The sequence below is a fragment of the Wyeomyia smithii genome, chromosome 2 (assembly GCF_029784165.1).
Source record: "Wyeomyia smithii strain HCP4-BCI-WySm-NY-G18 chromosome 2, ASM2978416v1, whole genome shotgun sequence".
In the NCBI taxonomy this organism is placed as follows: Eukaryota; Metazoa; Arthropoda; class Insecta; order Diptera; family Culicidae; genus Wyeomyia; species Wyeomyia smithii.
Window position 1 is genome coordinate 22,609,652 of NC_073695.1, and position 15,664 is coordinate 22,625,315.

A 15,664-nucleotide genomic window follows, 5' to 3' on the forward strand; every position below is an offset into this window, starting at 1 on the left:
ACTGCTGTCAAAAATGGTGGTTGAACTTAAAGAAAAACTGATTTATTACTCATGAAAATACATCCATTATAAACTAACAAAAAATAGTGTATATTTGAGACCGACCTTCCAACGAATTTTTCTGATGCCGAAACAAGAGCGTTGCGTTGTACGGTTGAAGGCCGTACGCTTTTCGAATGCATCTTTTGAATCTACCAATCAACCGTTCGCAATTCGTTGATTTCCAGTTATTTTTGCACCAAATGAACAAACATTCCCAAAGAAATCTTCGATTGGATGACCCTGATGATGATTCGTAGGGTATCGTATTAGGAGTTGACTGGTTTGTTTGTTTGTAGGGTATCGTAATGGAGTTGACTGGTTTGTTCCGAAAACTTTTTTTTTTTTTTTTTTTTGACGTGATGTGATGGTATTTTCTCTGGCCAAAATACCTACTTTTAATCTGTATGGTGTTTTGAATAAAATAGAATCATAATGTTGTTCAAACATTCGTTCTGGTATATATTTTTATTGATAGCCAAATCAGGCGGCACCGCATTGGTGTGTCGACAGCGGCAATGTAGTTTTCACTTGGCTTGACTGCACACAAATGAATATCGAGTTCTTCGGCGTTCTTCTTCTGCGATAGACGACGGGTGACATACATTGCTCGGTGCAGTACTGTTGCCTGTGCCAGCGTGTTTTCCTCCGAAACATCAGTTTTAATAAAATTTTAACAGCGGATCGTTAAACCGTCTGATAGAGGAAGTTGTCACGAACTTCCCGAAAAAACTTCACCTTAAAGACATCAAAGTAGTCTAGGCTCATGGAAGCAAACATTATTTGATCTATTGGGACGGAGAAATTCTGTCATTTTTTTTGTTTTGCCTCTGCTAGACAGGATATCACAGCAGGCAGTTGGTGTCTACTCGTGAAGTCTATGCCAGGAGTGCTCGCATGTGATTGTTCATTGTTCGTGAAAATTCGACCTTGAAACTTTTATTCAATTTTCACTGTGTAACATTGAAGTGATAATGATAACTGCAGAATCACAAAATTGTCCATCATTTTATCAATCCAACGACATATTGCTTATTGTGATTCATCATGTGGTTACATCAGTATCAACGTTTGAAATCTTTCATTCCGACGTTACACCTTGGGTTTTATTTTTCGCAGAATGTATCTCGATATAGTGTGGTTAGACGTAGTCCTACGTCAAAAAATATAGAGAACGTTAAAAAGCGGCGATTTATTCAATGTGGATTTTTTTGTCATATTTGAGAAACCATTCGAGCATTGAAAACCTCATTCAATGGTTTTAATTCATAAAAAAGCATTAAAATTATGAAAAAAAAAGGTTGATCAATTTTCGAAACCAAACTGATAACTATTTTCAAGTCAAAACCGGTAGGGCTGAAAAGTTTCGCCATCTCAAAAAATTTATCATACAACACGTAAAACATGCACATGTAGTTTATGATATTTTTGAAGTCGACTTTTCTATGCCAAATATCTGAGAAATGCATAAAACTTTGAAAATTTTTCGTTGAGAAAATACCTGATAATTTGCTTGAAAGAATTCTACATCTCGACGTTCAAAGATATTTGGCATCAAAAAAAAGTTATCGATTTAGAAAATGTCACTTACTACTTTCTGGGAATTCTCTCATCGGTCGAAAAAGAGAAACTCAAACCGTTTTGAGGCTGTACTTCCCGAAATCCGATATGGTCGAAGGTCAAAATTTTGCTAAGATTCCATAAGCACTCTAAGAAGCATGTTCATTAGAGTGGCAGCAAAAAAGGTTATGCCGAATTCCAAAAACCGACCATGTACGTTTTGTTTATTGGCCCAAAAAATGACCTGTGCGAAATTTCAGCATAATCGGACATGATTTAGGGGTGCCTCATAGCGCTCAAAGTTGTGAGTTTTTGCCCCTCGAAAATCTACATGAAACTGGAAAAATAAAAATATAATTTTTGGTGGCAAATGAATTAATAATTATCTGTAAAAAAAATTACCGAGAATCGCCGTTTCCCTAGGTAACAGGAAGACCAATATGGCATATTTCAGAATAGACTTTTAAAATGACCTACAACTGTTATAAATTACATGTAAATTATTCTATCGTTTGTTAGGCATCACGAACTTGATTTTCATTAGGGTGGTTCATTTATCATTTACTAGGTTGGCTCAAAAACAAAGTCCCAGGGAGTCGATTTTCGACCAAATTTTTTTTTTTGAGATACATAACACTAGATCCCGACCAAGGTTGTTAATACGATAGATTATCGTCGATAATCGTCATCGCCGTTCCCGATAACGTATGGTATCGTTATTGACGATGACGATACCGTCTTCAATCATTAACAATATCGGCGATAACGATAGTCACTAGACTTTATCAGCTCACTAACGCCTTATGCCAGTTTTGTCTGCTGTGGTAGCGAAAGGTGTACGACTTGATGAAAAAGCAGGCACGGAATGAGGAAACGTTTTTTCACATCTGAGGATTGGGGACGAAACATCACTAGGCAACAGGAAGAAACTTTTCCTTATTTGTTTATGTTTCGTTTCTCATCAGGAAAATAAATTTCTCAGTTTTGATTGTTTTAGGTTATGAGGCGCTTTTTAAATCACAAATTCGAATAGTAGGTATGTAGCATTGTCATATTTGCATTTAAAATGCTTCTAAATGATATATCTAATGAAGCAAAAGATGGTATGGCAGTGGATGGTAATAAACAAACGTTATTGATTCAATACCGTCCAGTAGCTATCGTCATTGACAATGACGATAATGTCTGAAGACGTAAGCGTCATCGTCGATAACGATAACAGACGGTATCGTTATCGGCGTTTACGTCAAATTATCGATTAACAACCATGATCCCGATGTTTTATGCATTTTCAAGTCATTTGGTATCAAAGTATTATGTACTCTCTTCTTGGTAAATTTCGAGGGTCAAAAAATCACAACTTTGGGTGCTTTGAGGCACTTTTAATATTTCACAAACTAGAATGTATTATGATAGTTGAGTGATGCGAATACCTACTTTATAGTGTGTTAATGCTTTTGAGTTGCATTATCGGTTTTCAGCAAGCAAACTGTCAAATTTGTGAAAAAAACAAAGAACATTTTCGTGAACGCGCAATTTCATGTAATTTTTATTCCACGGAAAATAGTGAAAAACTCGTGAAACTTACGTGTTTTCATTTGTTCACAATAGTAAAGTGATAAATTAGTCTTTCCTAGGTTTTCTAGTGAAAATCCAGCATATTTTCGATGTTCCGATGAAGAGCTACGATCGTTTGAAAAATTTACAACCAGGTCGGGCAAGACGGACACACTAAGGTAGGGAAAGATGGACACACAAATTTTCCAAGAATTTTCACATGTAGCATCTGTTATGTACTACAGATGTTCACAAAGTACACCCGCGAGAGAAACCAGCAGATATTAATCACTTAGCAGTTAGAACAGGCCATATAGGCGGAGAATTTTCGCCTTCATCGAAACCCATCCTCTCAAACTGTTCACGTGATGTATAGATGGACTCTAATAACGTAGAGTAATGTATGGCCATCACTTAACACATAAATCAAAAGAATACTTAACGTACTACATCTTTTTTGTGAGTGTCCACCGTTACCTTCGTAGTGTCCATCTTACCCACCCCAAGGGTCCGTCTTTCCCAACCATGTCAAAGAACAGCAATTTGTAGTCTTATTTTTGAAGACCCAAAACACATAAAACTTGTAGGAAGTTCACTAATACCAAAAATGATTATGAAAACAAATGACCTTAAGTTTCAATTTGTATGACTACTGCGATCTAAATAGCAATACCTAAGTAATTATTTAGATTAAACCTTAGGGTGTCCGTCTTTATCTACTTTCCCCTACATGGTTGGTTTTTGAAATTCGATGATGAAATTTTTCCATACGGTCATTGTCATCTCAATATTTATAGACAAATTCATGGCCGAGTTTGCAAAAAGTTACACAATTTTGCTCATCATTGCACAGAAGTGTACACAGTTTTGAAAGTGTCTAAAATTTGAAAGAAATTTGGCAGAAGATATAGAAGATATAAAACCATGAAACTTTGCTGAACAAACAAAATTCCTATCTTTATTGGGTATAAAGTATAATGTATGGAATTTTCTTAAAATTTAATTCTTGTACTTAACTTTTGTTAGTTGCATTTTACAAGAAAACGTTGTTTGAAGGAGTCGTCGGGACATACAAAAGACACGTTTGTGTCGAAGACTAAATATCTCCAGGACTTTTTCTTTTAACGTTATAGCATATTTTAGCTTATTTTTTCAATAACTTTGAGAACGTATATAGTAAAAAGGGGCAAATGTAATCATGATATTATTTCACCAATGTTTCATATTTTTACATATTTTAAAACTTTGTCAAATATCCCGAACCTGGTGAACGCCATCTTGGATTTCAAAGTAGCATCATAGTCCGGATTCTGATCTCAGGGCATTATCCCGTTTCCGAAAACACCTGACACCTCAGAAACCGAGGAATCAATATCAATAGATTGAATTGCGTTACGAAATTTCATATTTTTAGCACGGTACAGTGGCGCTGTTGGTTTCCAAAAATAATGACTATTTCGATCAAAAATTTAGGTATACAGATTATGAGGCTGTAATGTTTTTTTTTCTTGCCAGTATGTATGTTTATATGTTAATCTATTTTAACAAATAGTAGATTTTGAATGAGAAAGGTCAGATCACACCACCAGATGTTTCCAAATTGTTTCATTCAAGAAAAAATTACAAAATATTACTTGAATAACAGTAGTGCCCTTTTGCAAATTTACTCTTGAGTCTAAAAAAATCCACTTGCGGAAAAAATATTTAGTTTGCTAGTCGTGTGTGGATTTTTATACAAATTAGAAATGATCGATTGAATTTGTGTATTTCCCGATTATTTGGCATCGATTTACTCGTAAAAAGAAGATTTTTGATATAAAATGAAAATAAAATTTGTAACGGCCTAATTTATTCTATCTACGGGCTCTTTATCAATTAGCATATTGGGCCTGGCGATTTTAGTATCTGATGCTCATAATCACTGCAAAGTACAAAACTAAATTCCTAATCATCTACCACTCGTTGCAAAAGCAGTAGAAAAACACTTTAATATTCTTCCCGAAAAATACAACACACCGGTTTTTTTCCAAATTTTTATGACGAAAACCGGTCGGTTTTGTTTTTTCTCCACCGTCAAGACGCACTAAAGCTTTTGTGCTTATATTTCAGAACTTCAGATACTTGAAATCATGTGGTACTCTGTATTGCACTTAACAGCTTTAAAGATGTCCGTCTGTTCTCTTATATACTCAGTATGCATTAGAGAATTTCTTAAATTGAACGATCAAAACGCTAAACAAAATTGCTAGTTAATAAATTAGTTCACTAGTTCTCTATCTCATTATCCGCAGCTCGCAATTCAACCACTGTTAAAATTCCTTGTCAGTTGATGAATTTTCGCTCTCATACTTGAAAACTAAATTGCTTAATAATTGGAAACCTTATCCAAGCTTGGGTTGAACCGTCATTGATAAACAACAGTTCGGAAGTTTACTTCCTCATTATTTGAAATGCATCGGACTCCCTGCCTGCCCCTCTAGCGATATGCTAACAGGTCGGCTTTCGGCTCGCGCAGAGAACAATACCCTTTCCTACTTGTTCAACCCAAGGCACGTTTTCCCGTGCGATTCGCCCAGTCTAACGCTCTGCTAGATATTAATCACCTTGCAGAGCATGAAGTGACGAAGGTCCCGATACACCTCGGATGCTAAACAATAAGCGGGTATTGAACGAGCTGTGAGTGTTAATTTCGTTTGCTTTTGCCCCGACTTTGTTGTTGTTTCACTCGAAGATTGAACTGCAGCAAGTGAAAAAGTGTTCAGAACCGTGTACTGAATACAGTGGAAAATCAGCTGCTTGTCAATAGTTTTTTTTCATTTCCGGTCTGTTTTGTTTGTAAACAATTGTTCAGGTACAAGTTCATTAGATCTTTACCGTTGCAGCTAATATTTTTTAGAGCTTAGTGATTTATAGCTTTGATAACCGGAATGATGACTGGCGAATATTTACCTCACAAATAGCGTAAATAATTTCAGACCTAAGAATGATTTTTCACTTTTATTTTCTTTTTTTCTATAAATCTGGATTTTTCAAACTATAGCTACAGCGCTTCCTAATCGAATAAAACTTTTGTTTCCGATAAAATCATGAATTTATGCAATCACCACGGCCTTTACACCTTCAACCAAGTAAACAAGAACACCACTTCTTGGTGTTCTCTATGCATTTTCCTCTTATTAAATCGTTGTTAATCGTAAACATAATCATCTGTTAATAAGAATTATTCCACCGCAACTCCCACCTCGTCTCGTTCCGAGCGAACAGGGAGCGCAACCATCTATATACTATCCTAGTGCATGTGTGGTGGCAAACGATTGCACGATTTACATTTATACGACTTTCTTCCTGGTTTTGTTGCAGCCAGAGAACCTGCCGGTAACCCTTCGTCTCCCGTTGTTGTTGTTACTACCGCAGGTATATTGCAATTTGAATAATTTCAACGCGAAACAAAACACTCGTTTATACATTTTTATCACCTGTGGCCGCATCGCGTCTGGCCTGTCTCCGAATGCGACAGAACTTTTCCGTTTTGCTTGGCTGGCGCCGAACTGTAGAAATATGATCAGATTGTTAATAAAAATTTTAAATTTGTACCAGCAACTGGTCACCGCGACACGAACTACACTAATGGGTCCGTTTTATGGCTTATTCTGGGTGCTATCAGGAATGTTAATAACGTAGCGTCTCCATCGCAGACTGGTCCATCGACTGGCGCTTCTGCTCGGCTAGGATGTTCTCCGTTCGCGAAACGTGAAACCAACGCCGGACGCAAGACCCGTTATATATTAATGCGTATCAATCACGTGTTCCGTCTGAAATTCGCTCTGACGTAGTGCCAATCGAAATTCTTTCCTGTACATATTTAATTTCTGGTTTGCGAGAAAAAAAAACCCGTTTGGCTGCGCTCCCTCCCCGTGGGCCTTTGTTTAGATTTTGTTTTTGTTGTTTTTTTTTGCGCCAAAGCTCGTTCACCTCTCCCCACATCTACTGCCTGTGCTGACAAAGGTCCAACATGTAGCATCAATTCCAGTCACAGTGAACTTAACTTTCTGCAACCATTATTTTCGCTTTGTTCGCTAATGTATCCTACCACAGAACACATTACGGAATGCTAAAATACGGCAGCCAAATAACACGACTTTATTCTTCTATCAACCGCAGATCGAGAAACCGGTCACCGATGGCCTGTCGCACCGCACCAGGGACCAGTGGGAAATCGACCGAACGTCGCTCAAGTTTGTCCGTAAGCTGGGTTCCGGCCAGTTCGGTGACGTGTGGGAGGGACTGTGGAACAACACGACGCCGGTCGCCATCAAAACGCTCAAATCAGGTAAGCTTCTTACGCGTCATGTCTAAGGCGAGGCTCTGCATTCGCCTGCATATGCTCTCAAATAACAATGACTAGGAAAGTACGAGTCGCAAAATTTTCAATAACATCTCGAGAAACAACTTCTATATTATAATCATCATAGAAAGCTATTCGTAATCTCTAAAAGCAGGAAAAATAAAACTACATAACGTTGTTTTTTACATGACTTGCATTATAAAATAACTCTCTGGAAATAACGTGGATTTATAACGGCATCTGGGGTCGATTTTCGGTCATTTCGAAATTGAAGACTTTCGGTTCCTGGAGAATGCCCAACTATCACCAAGCTTATTGCCGGATCATTCCGATGATATTCATAGGCCATAAATCGAACCCAGTTGCCATTTTGAATTTTTTCAGGGTATATTATTTCCAGAGAGCTATTTAATTAGTGTTGGGTAAAAGTTATTGACATTAATATGAGATAGTCTATCGTAATCCAAGCGTCTGTCATTAAAAGAATTCGCGATCACTACCGTACGCAATAATACAAGTGTCGTAACGAACCTTGCGGTCCTGGCTTTGCACACAACCCTTCTGAAATTTTTTACTAGATGAAGTAGCGCTGCTGCACCCATTACCGCTGACACTGGTACTACTAATACCGCTGCTGAACCTCCTTAATTAAGTATTCAATTTGTCCTCAAAAGAATATTTTGTTGTACAATTTAATATTGGATATGATGCTGATCGCAACTCTGGGCTATCCCCGACTGTGAGAATACCCAGCAAACAAATTGGTTCATAAAACTTGCACTCAACTCTGTTAAGTGAATTCTTAGTTGGTAAAAAATGACCATATAAGATGCATGAAATGCGCCTATATGAACAAATCTGGAGGCCATATACGTGCATTGTAAAAACAAAAGTCTTACGATTTTGTACAACTTCGCAGGCTATTTTAAATGGCCTCATTTGAAACTTCAAATTGCATTCTATACGACTTAGAGGAATGACCCGTTTTACAATTTTATATGACACGATAAATTGCTTCATATATAACCTGATATTGCGTCTTATAGGATTTAAATTTTATACGATATAAACAAATTTTATGTTGCATATTAAGTAATTTTAAACTTGGCATGCACATTTGAGCGACTTAGTATTAACATTCTTATACGACTTCTGGTTTGCTGGGTAAAGCACTCTTCTGATTATACAACGGAGAACTGTTTTCATACTGAAAACGGCCGACAAATTTTGATTGTTACCAATCCCATTTGTGTGGTGCCAAAATACGGCAGAGCTTTTCATTGGAGGAAGTGCTGACCAATCCAGCTACCGCTGATGCTGCCGCTACCGCACAAAAACAGATTTTTACTAGAAGAAGATGTGCCGCTGCACCTACCGCTGAAGCTGCTACCGCTATCGCTGCTGGTACCTGCCGCCGCCTCTGCTATCCGCTATCGCTACTGTTGTTAATTAGTAAGGACCGCCCTAGTGGCCACCCACTAATAAACTGATTGGTTTAAGCAGATACAGGCTCTTATATACCCAAAACAGTGCATTATCAATTAACTGGGTATAATAAAAGTATTCAAATTTGCGATTGACGAACATAAAATAAATATTTCCCTTTTTTATTGTATGATGCAGTGGTGTAACCAGAAATTATTTCTAAGGCGAAAAGGGGTGAAATTTTGAGAAGCAAAAAAAAATTGGACATTGGTTTTTTTCACTTAAAGCGAGTACAAAAATGCAAGGAATGTAACAAATAACTTTTTGTAGTTCTACGTTTTCTTGTGGTGGTGGTTTTACATGCAATTCTTCTTTTATTCTAACTCAAAAAGGTTACTTACTTTTTTAATTCTTGAACAATTGGAAAGTGATAATTCTGTGTTCTGTGTCTGGGCATCATTTCAATTCCGGAAATAAACATATTTGTTGATATTCGACCACTTTAGGCCGTTTCCCAGGAACCGCAAGTCACCATCTTGGAATTAAAAATGGCGTTAAAGGTCGATTTTCGGTCTCTGAATATTATCCCATTTTACATGAGTGCAAAAGTAAGCATCACAAAATCACAGTTTTCCACATTTTGGTGAATGTGGTCGTATAACGTAATTCTACTTCAAAACTCAAAAGAAAAAAAAACAAAATTCGATTATATTTTGGAGAGAGAAATAGGACTAAACAAACCGATACGAATAAGGCAACGAGCTAACGTAGTTGGTAATATCTCCACCAACCACGCTGGTGGCCTGGGTTCGAATCCCAACATCGACATAGGTATCGATGGTTGTGGGGCGGCGTAATCCACTAACAATCTATCCAACTGGTTAGATTCAATCCTAGTTGACACCGGTAGATTTTCTGATGTGAAAAATATCTGAGATCACACCTTTCATCGCATAAAAAAAAATTCAAATAGTTCGCAAACGAAGCAAAGCTCGAATACTCGCGATATATGCTCGCACACAGCCTTATTTTGTGTAGTAACATATCGTCGATAAATAGGATATCAGGAAAAAATAATATTTCTTGCTATCAAACCGATGAATCTTCAAAGTGTTTTTTCAAGCTGAATTGTTATAAGCCCCGAATCTTGCAATCTAAAGGCTAGCAGTCAAATGGTTTCAAGCGTATGTGTTTCAAACGAAAAATCTTTTTAAAAAAACGCTCTTCTAGCTAGCATCAAGCTTCTTTAAAACATCGATGTGGAGTGTAGGACACATATCATTACATTATTTCTAGTACTGTCAGCTTAAACAGTCTTCATTGCTGAATAAATCACTCTTAAAAACACTGAATAATTTATTCCTCCAAGGTGAAACGTCGTTGAATCCAAAAATGGCCGACTTCGATCCACCACTTCGAATATTCAAAAGCACAAGACTCAGAAATAGTTAATGCGTTCCCTGTGAAAACGCTATTTTTTGTTTGCATCACCACAGCAAACATAAAATAGAATTTTCACAGGGAACGCAATAACTATTTCCGAGTCTTGTGCCTTTGAAAATTCGAAGTGGTGGCTCGAAGTCAGCCATTTTTGAATTCAACGACGTTTCACCTTAAGATGTTTTAAAACGGGCTCAAAAATGGATAAAAAAAATATTAAATATTTTTCAGGAATACATTTTCGGTGGTGAAAAAATCTCCCCGATAATGTAGATAAATTTAGGCTCTATAAAATGATTTGATATTCTATATAAAATGATCAGCGATTTAATTTCGATTTTACACCATATTTTGTAAAGGTTCTGAGAATCTACACATTTATACTACCGTTATCTATTAAAATTAAGTCATTTTGCATCTCTCAGACAACCTAATCCACAGTTCTCATGTATATTCTCATCTTTTCCCTACAGGCACGATGGACCCGAAAGATTTCCTCGCCGAAGCTCAAATCATGAAGAAACTTCGCCACAGCAAGCTAATCCAGCTGTACGCCGTATGTACCCTGGAAGAACCCATCTACATCATCACTGAGCTGATGAAGCATGGTTCCCTGCTGGAATTCTTACAAGGTTGGTGACGATCATTGGCAGAAATGCGCAATTGATACAATGTACGCAAACGCCTAATCCCATTCGTTTTTCTTCAGGTAAGGGCAGAAACCTAAAGCTTCCCCAGTTGATCGACATGGCTGCCCAAATCGCCGCCGGTATGGCGTATCTGGAGTCGCAAAACTACATTCATCGTGATTTAGCCGCCCGGAATGTGCTTGTCGGCGATAACAACATCGTTAAGATTGCCGATTTCGGTCTAGCGAGGTACGCATTTCAATACTAAGACACTGAATAATGTAAAATTAATGATCCTTTGTCTTTGTGCCCGACAAATGATTTCAGATTAATCAAGGAAGATGAATATGAAGCGCGAGTGGGTGCTCGATTCCCGATCAAGTGGACTGCACCGGAGGCTGCTAATTATAGCAAATTTTCGATTAAATCGGACGTGTGGAGTTTTGGCATCCTGTTGACCGAGTTGGTCACCTACGGAAGAATACCATATCCCGGTAAGAGAAATAACCTAGAAGGTTTGTGAACTCACACTTATCTCGCTCATCCCCTTTTTTGCAGGTATGACAAACGCTGAAGTGCTAACCCAGGTAGAGCACGGGTACCGAATGCCTCAGCCTCCGAACTGCAATGCCACCCTTTACGAAATCATGCTCGAGTGCTGGAATAAGGACCCAATGCGACGGCCCACATTCGAGACCCTGCAGTGGAAACTAGAAGACTTCTTCACAATGGACCCAAGTGAATACAAAGAGGCAGCACCATTCTGATAAATAGCGGATGATTGCGCACTCGGTTCTGCTCCTAGCACCGCTAACACTGCTACAAACTCTGCTACGGCAATTGCTACTATTACTGCTGCTACAACAAACGTTTCCAAAGCTGATGGAAAAACTCGCGACAACCGTCGGCAAGCACGTTCACGCCGCCAGGTACTGCTATTTATTTAGAGATTCTGCTTCTTCAACTGACTACATAACTATTCGACCCAATTGCAAATCAACATACAATTACGCATGAAAGTGTAAAAGATTTCCCAGGTCACCGCATCCACCTGTGCTTGCATTCATTTAGAAATACATTAACAAGACGCAAATTAGGAGTAACGATAGTATATCTCTTTTTTTTTGTCAGGCTATTTATTAGCGAACCCTTTTTACCACCTCAAAACCGAAATCTGTAGCGTTTTTCCTAGTCTGATTTTCTTTGCATTGTGACGCCTTCGCATAGAAAATTTAGCTTGATACATCACTCGATTGAAATATACAATTCATTCCTTAAAAAAATCAAACCGAATCGTAATAGAACAATCATAAGTTTAAAATCACCACGCCTAACGAGGGTTGATAAATTCGCTAGAATCGGAAACACTCAGCAAACGTGTTGAATTATGATAGTTGTGCGGTTGAATAAGCGATTATGTGTTTTTGTTAATAGTAACGAATACAGCCTATCGATTCGCTGTGTTTCTGTTAGATTTTAGTAATGCGTTTTGTCTTTATCCCGGGATCTAAATACTACTGAATGCGCGGTATTATCCTTTAACTATAAGTCTTTTCAGTAGTACGCAAGAAAAATCGCAGAATCGTTGCTTAGTAGGTACGTACTGTGACGACATTTTTGACCGACCAATTAACGTTAGACTATCACGCACACATACACACTTACGAAAGCGGGATAACACTACAGACCATCATTATTGAAGTATGCAGCGGGGGAGTTAGGAAGTTTTTCTGCAGTACGTGCAAATTGTTAGATCTCTGTTTTCGCTCTAAAAGTTGACTGTCAGCACATTGGATTTCGCATTACATATCGCATTTTAAATTCGAAAGATGCCATTCGCCTTGAATATTGGTCATTCTGTCAGTGATTGAACACAAATCTGAAATGATTAACACTTTTGTTAAAAACATACTGCCGTCAACAAAATGTTAGAGCTAGTAACTGATATTCATGGTGAATCACAGAGTCTCTGTCTTGAATCTGACCTCTTCAGCGTCTTCTGGCACATTAACTCAGTTTGCCTAAATCTTCTGAACATAATAACTCTCACAATTGTAAATAATATCGAGCACTAAGCCAACAGATAAAACTTCAAACAATGAACACAATATAAAGTTTAAGCTACAAAGACACTCGTAATTAGCAACATTATAATGGACAACAATAGCGGGATGCGTATGATATGTTTCGAAGGGAAGTAATACAGACATAAATAAATTATTTTCCAGTACAGTATAGTGAAGGAAAGTGGATCGCTTATTGCTGAGCTAGAGACAATTCCGGGATGAAATCCTATCCTGCTTTATTTCTTTGCACGCCCAGTTCGAGTATTGCTGCCTCAAGCTTCGAATTATTAGTATGTATATCATATATATGACACATACTTGCTAAACAGACTGAATCGAAATATTTCAAAATAATTGTTTGCTGGGCATAGTTATCCTTCGCACATGTTGGTTTAATTTTTTCATCTCGTTAAGCTTTGCACCGCACATATTACGAAAAAATGTACATTTCGCACTGTCTAGATCAAATTTTATACTTTCCCAATTCGTTATTTTCATTCGAATTTTCGCGCTGCTTTGTTCTGCACCGCCAATGGCAAACCCAATAGAGTTAATTAGGATCCACCTGAGGGTGAAGCGATTGTATTGAACTGTACAATTCCTCACGAAAACAGGACCCAAAGTAACCGTCTGTATATTTACTTCACAAAACGATTGCAAAAAAAAAAACAACTGCTTCAAGAATTCTATGGGTTAGTAAAATGCGTAAGGTCTCAATATTTCAAATTATGTGCCCAAACTTAATCCGTAAACGCTATAACATAATGCACTCGAAAGTATTTTTCCATTAAAATGTGACGCAAACAGCTTATAAATTTGTAAGGAAAAGTGGAAATACATAATGCTATTATAGGGTAAATTTTGTCTGAAATCGCACACTGACTCGAGCAAAAATTTCAACTGTATAATTCGAATAAAATTTTCTCAACTTGAAACTACACACCGAGTTTCTGCTAATGTTCGTCTGATGGAAAACAAAAAACAAACTGAATAGATAACACATTTTCAAGCATCGCATCACCTATTCGTCGCGACAAAAAAGGACACTATTTTACGAGAAAGAAAAACGGAGAGGTGCACCACCGCTTGACCGTATGTTTCATGATATTTTCAATTGTAAATGTTGATAATTAGAGCTATAAGTAAGAATACTAAACTATATAACAAACAAAATCAATGATGGTCGAATGATCACTCACACGAAACAAAAAATATATGGAAAAGTTTTATAAATAATAGCAGCCGTTTTTTGTACAGGTAGCAAGCATATCCGAATGCTTCTAGAAACTAACCTAAAGTCCAAATGAGTTATTATATTTTAAAATGACAACTATACACCAAAGTTCCCATTACTATCTTAGCAATTGCGCTTCAAATCTGTGTCCTTTCCCAACATACAGTAGTATACAGTTTTTTTTTTTACACTATTCTACGTAACGTGCAAAAAAACCGTGTAAAAAAACCGCGTTATTTGGAAAAACGTCGTAAAAAAACCGCGTTGTTTGGAAAAACGTCGTATAAAAAAAATCGTGTAAAAAAAATTCGTGTAAAAATGAAACTGTGTAAAAAACAGCCTACTACAGTCTGTTACCGTTACTGTTACTTACGGTAATAATTTTAGGCGAAGACGAAAAATCGTGCAAAAAAACCGTGTGAAAAAAGACTTTACTGTATTAGATTTGATTTACTAGTGTCAATTTTGAGTAGACCCTTCGAAAAGCCAATCATGATGTTATATAAACAAACCTAAATTAATCCACCTAGCGATCGGACCCAGCCTTCCTCATTCAAACTTATTATTTGTAAAAATAGATTTACATGAACGCTTCAATCCAATAAATGTGTATTCACTTGTTGAGTTCTAAAATAATGATGTTGTAATTAAAGTATAAAATATGAAATTTGACGTAATGTAAATGCTCAAGAAACAGCGAAATAAAAGAAATGACTCTTAATTTCGAACAATTCAATCACGAGCGATACCGGGAACATTCAAATGGTACGATACCACATTTAAATTATATTGAGGCCACATATTTTGATCAAAGCAGGTATATTTTTAAATAGCCTATGAATTTCTTTTCTTTCCAAAACTTTTGAACCACATATTTGTTATGAAGTTTGTTATTTGTAAGTTTGAGAGATGACTCGTTCGTATGACACTAGTTATGTTCAAATAAGTCGTGTAATCTTTGAGATAACAGACTTTCGTTGTTTTATTAACAATTTAATACATAACGGTTGCTTAGTTCGATTATAATCAAATGAAATGGGAGCGTATAGGGCAGCCAAACTTTGAAATCATGTATTGAATCATTATTTATCAGTTAACCCTTAACTAGCCCATTCATCTGATAATAATATTAATCAAATCGGTGGTGTGCTTTCTGAGATAATGAAGTTTCGTGATTTTCACAATTCGGTACATTACAGACGAAGTTACAGTTCGATTACAGTAACATTCAATAAGGGGCCGTTCCTAAACCACGTGGTCATATTTTGATCACTTTTTATACCCCCCGTACCCCCCCGTGGTCTTTTGGCCAACCCCCCCCCCTCTCGACTTTAACCACATGGTCTTTTTATTTGTCAAGTGCCAAAAA

General features: G+C 37.1%; 1 protein-coding gene across 2 annotated transcripts in view; it reads left to right on the forward strand.

The window, feature by feature from the left end:
- Positions 1-14,299, forward strand: part of LOC129725142 (uncharacterized) — a 111,281-nt gene extending 96,982 nt beyond the window's left edge. For both annotated transcript variants that reach the window (XM_055680617.1, XM_055680618.1), the window contains exons 5-9: positions 7,318-7,486; positions 10,840-10,998; positions 11,076-11,244; positions 11,323-11,489; positions 11,554-14,299. In XM_055680617.1, the coding sequence (XP_055536592.1) occupies positions 7,318-7,486; positions 10,840-10,998; positions 11,076-11,244; positions 11,323-11,489; positions 11,554-11,762 (873 nt within the window). In that variant the 3' untranslated portion in view covers positions 11,763-14,299. The remainder of the gene's footprint in view (positions 1-7,317; positions 7,487-10,839; positions 10,999-11,075; positions 11,245-11,322; positions 11,490-11,553) is intronic.
- The last annotated feature ends 1,365 nt before the right edge of the window (positions 14,300-15,664 follow it).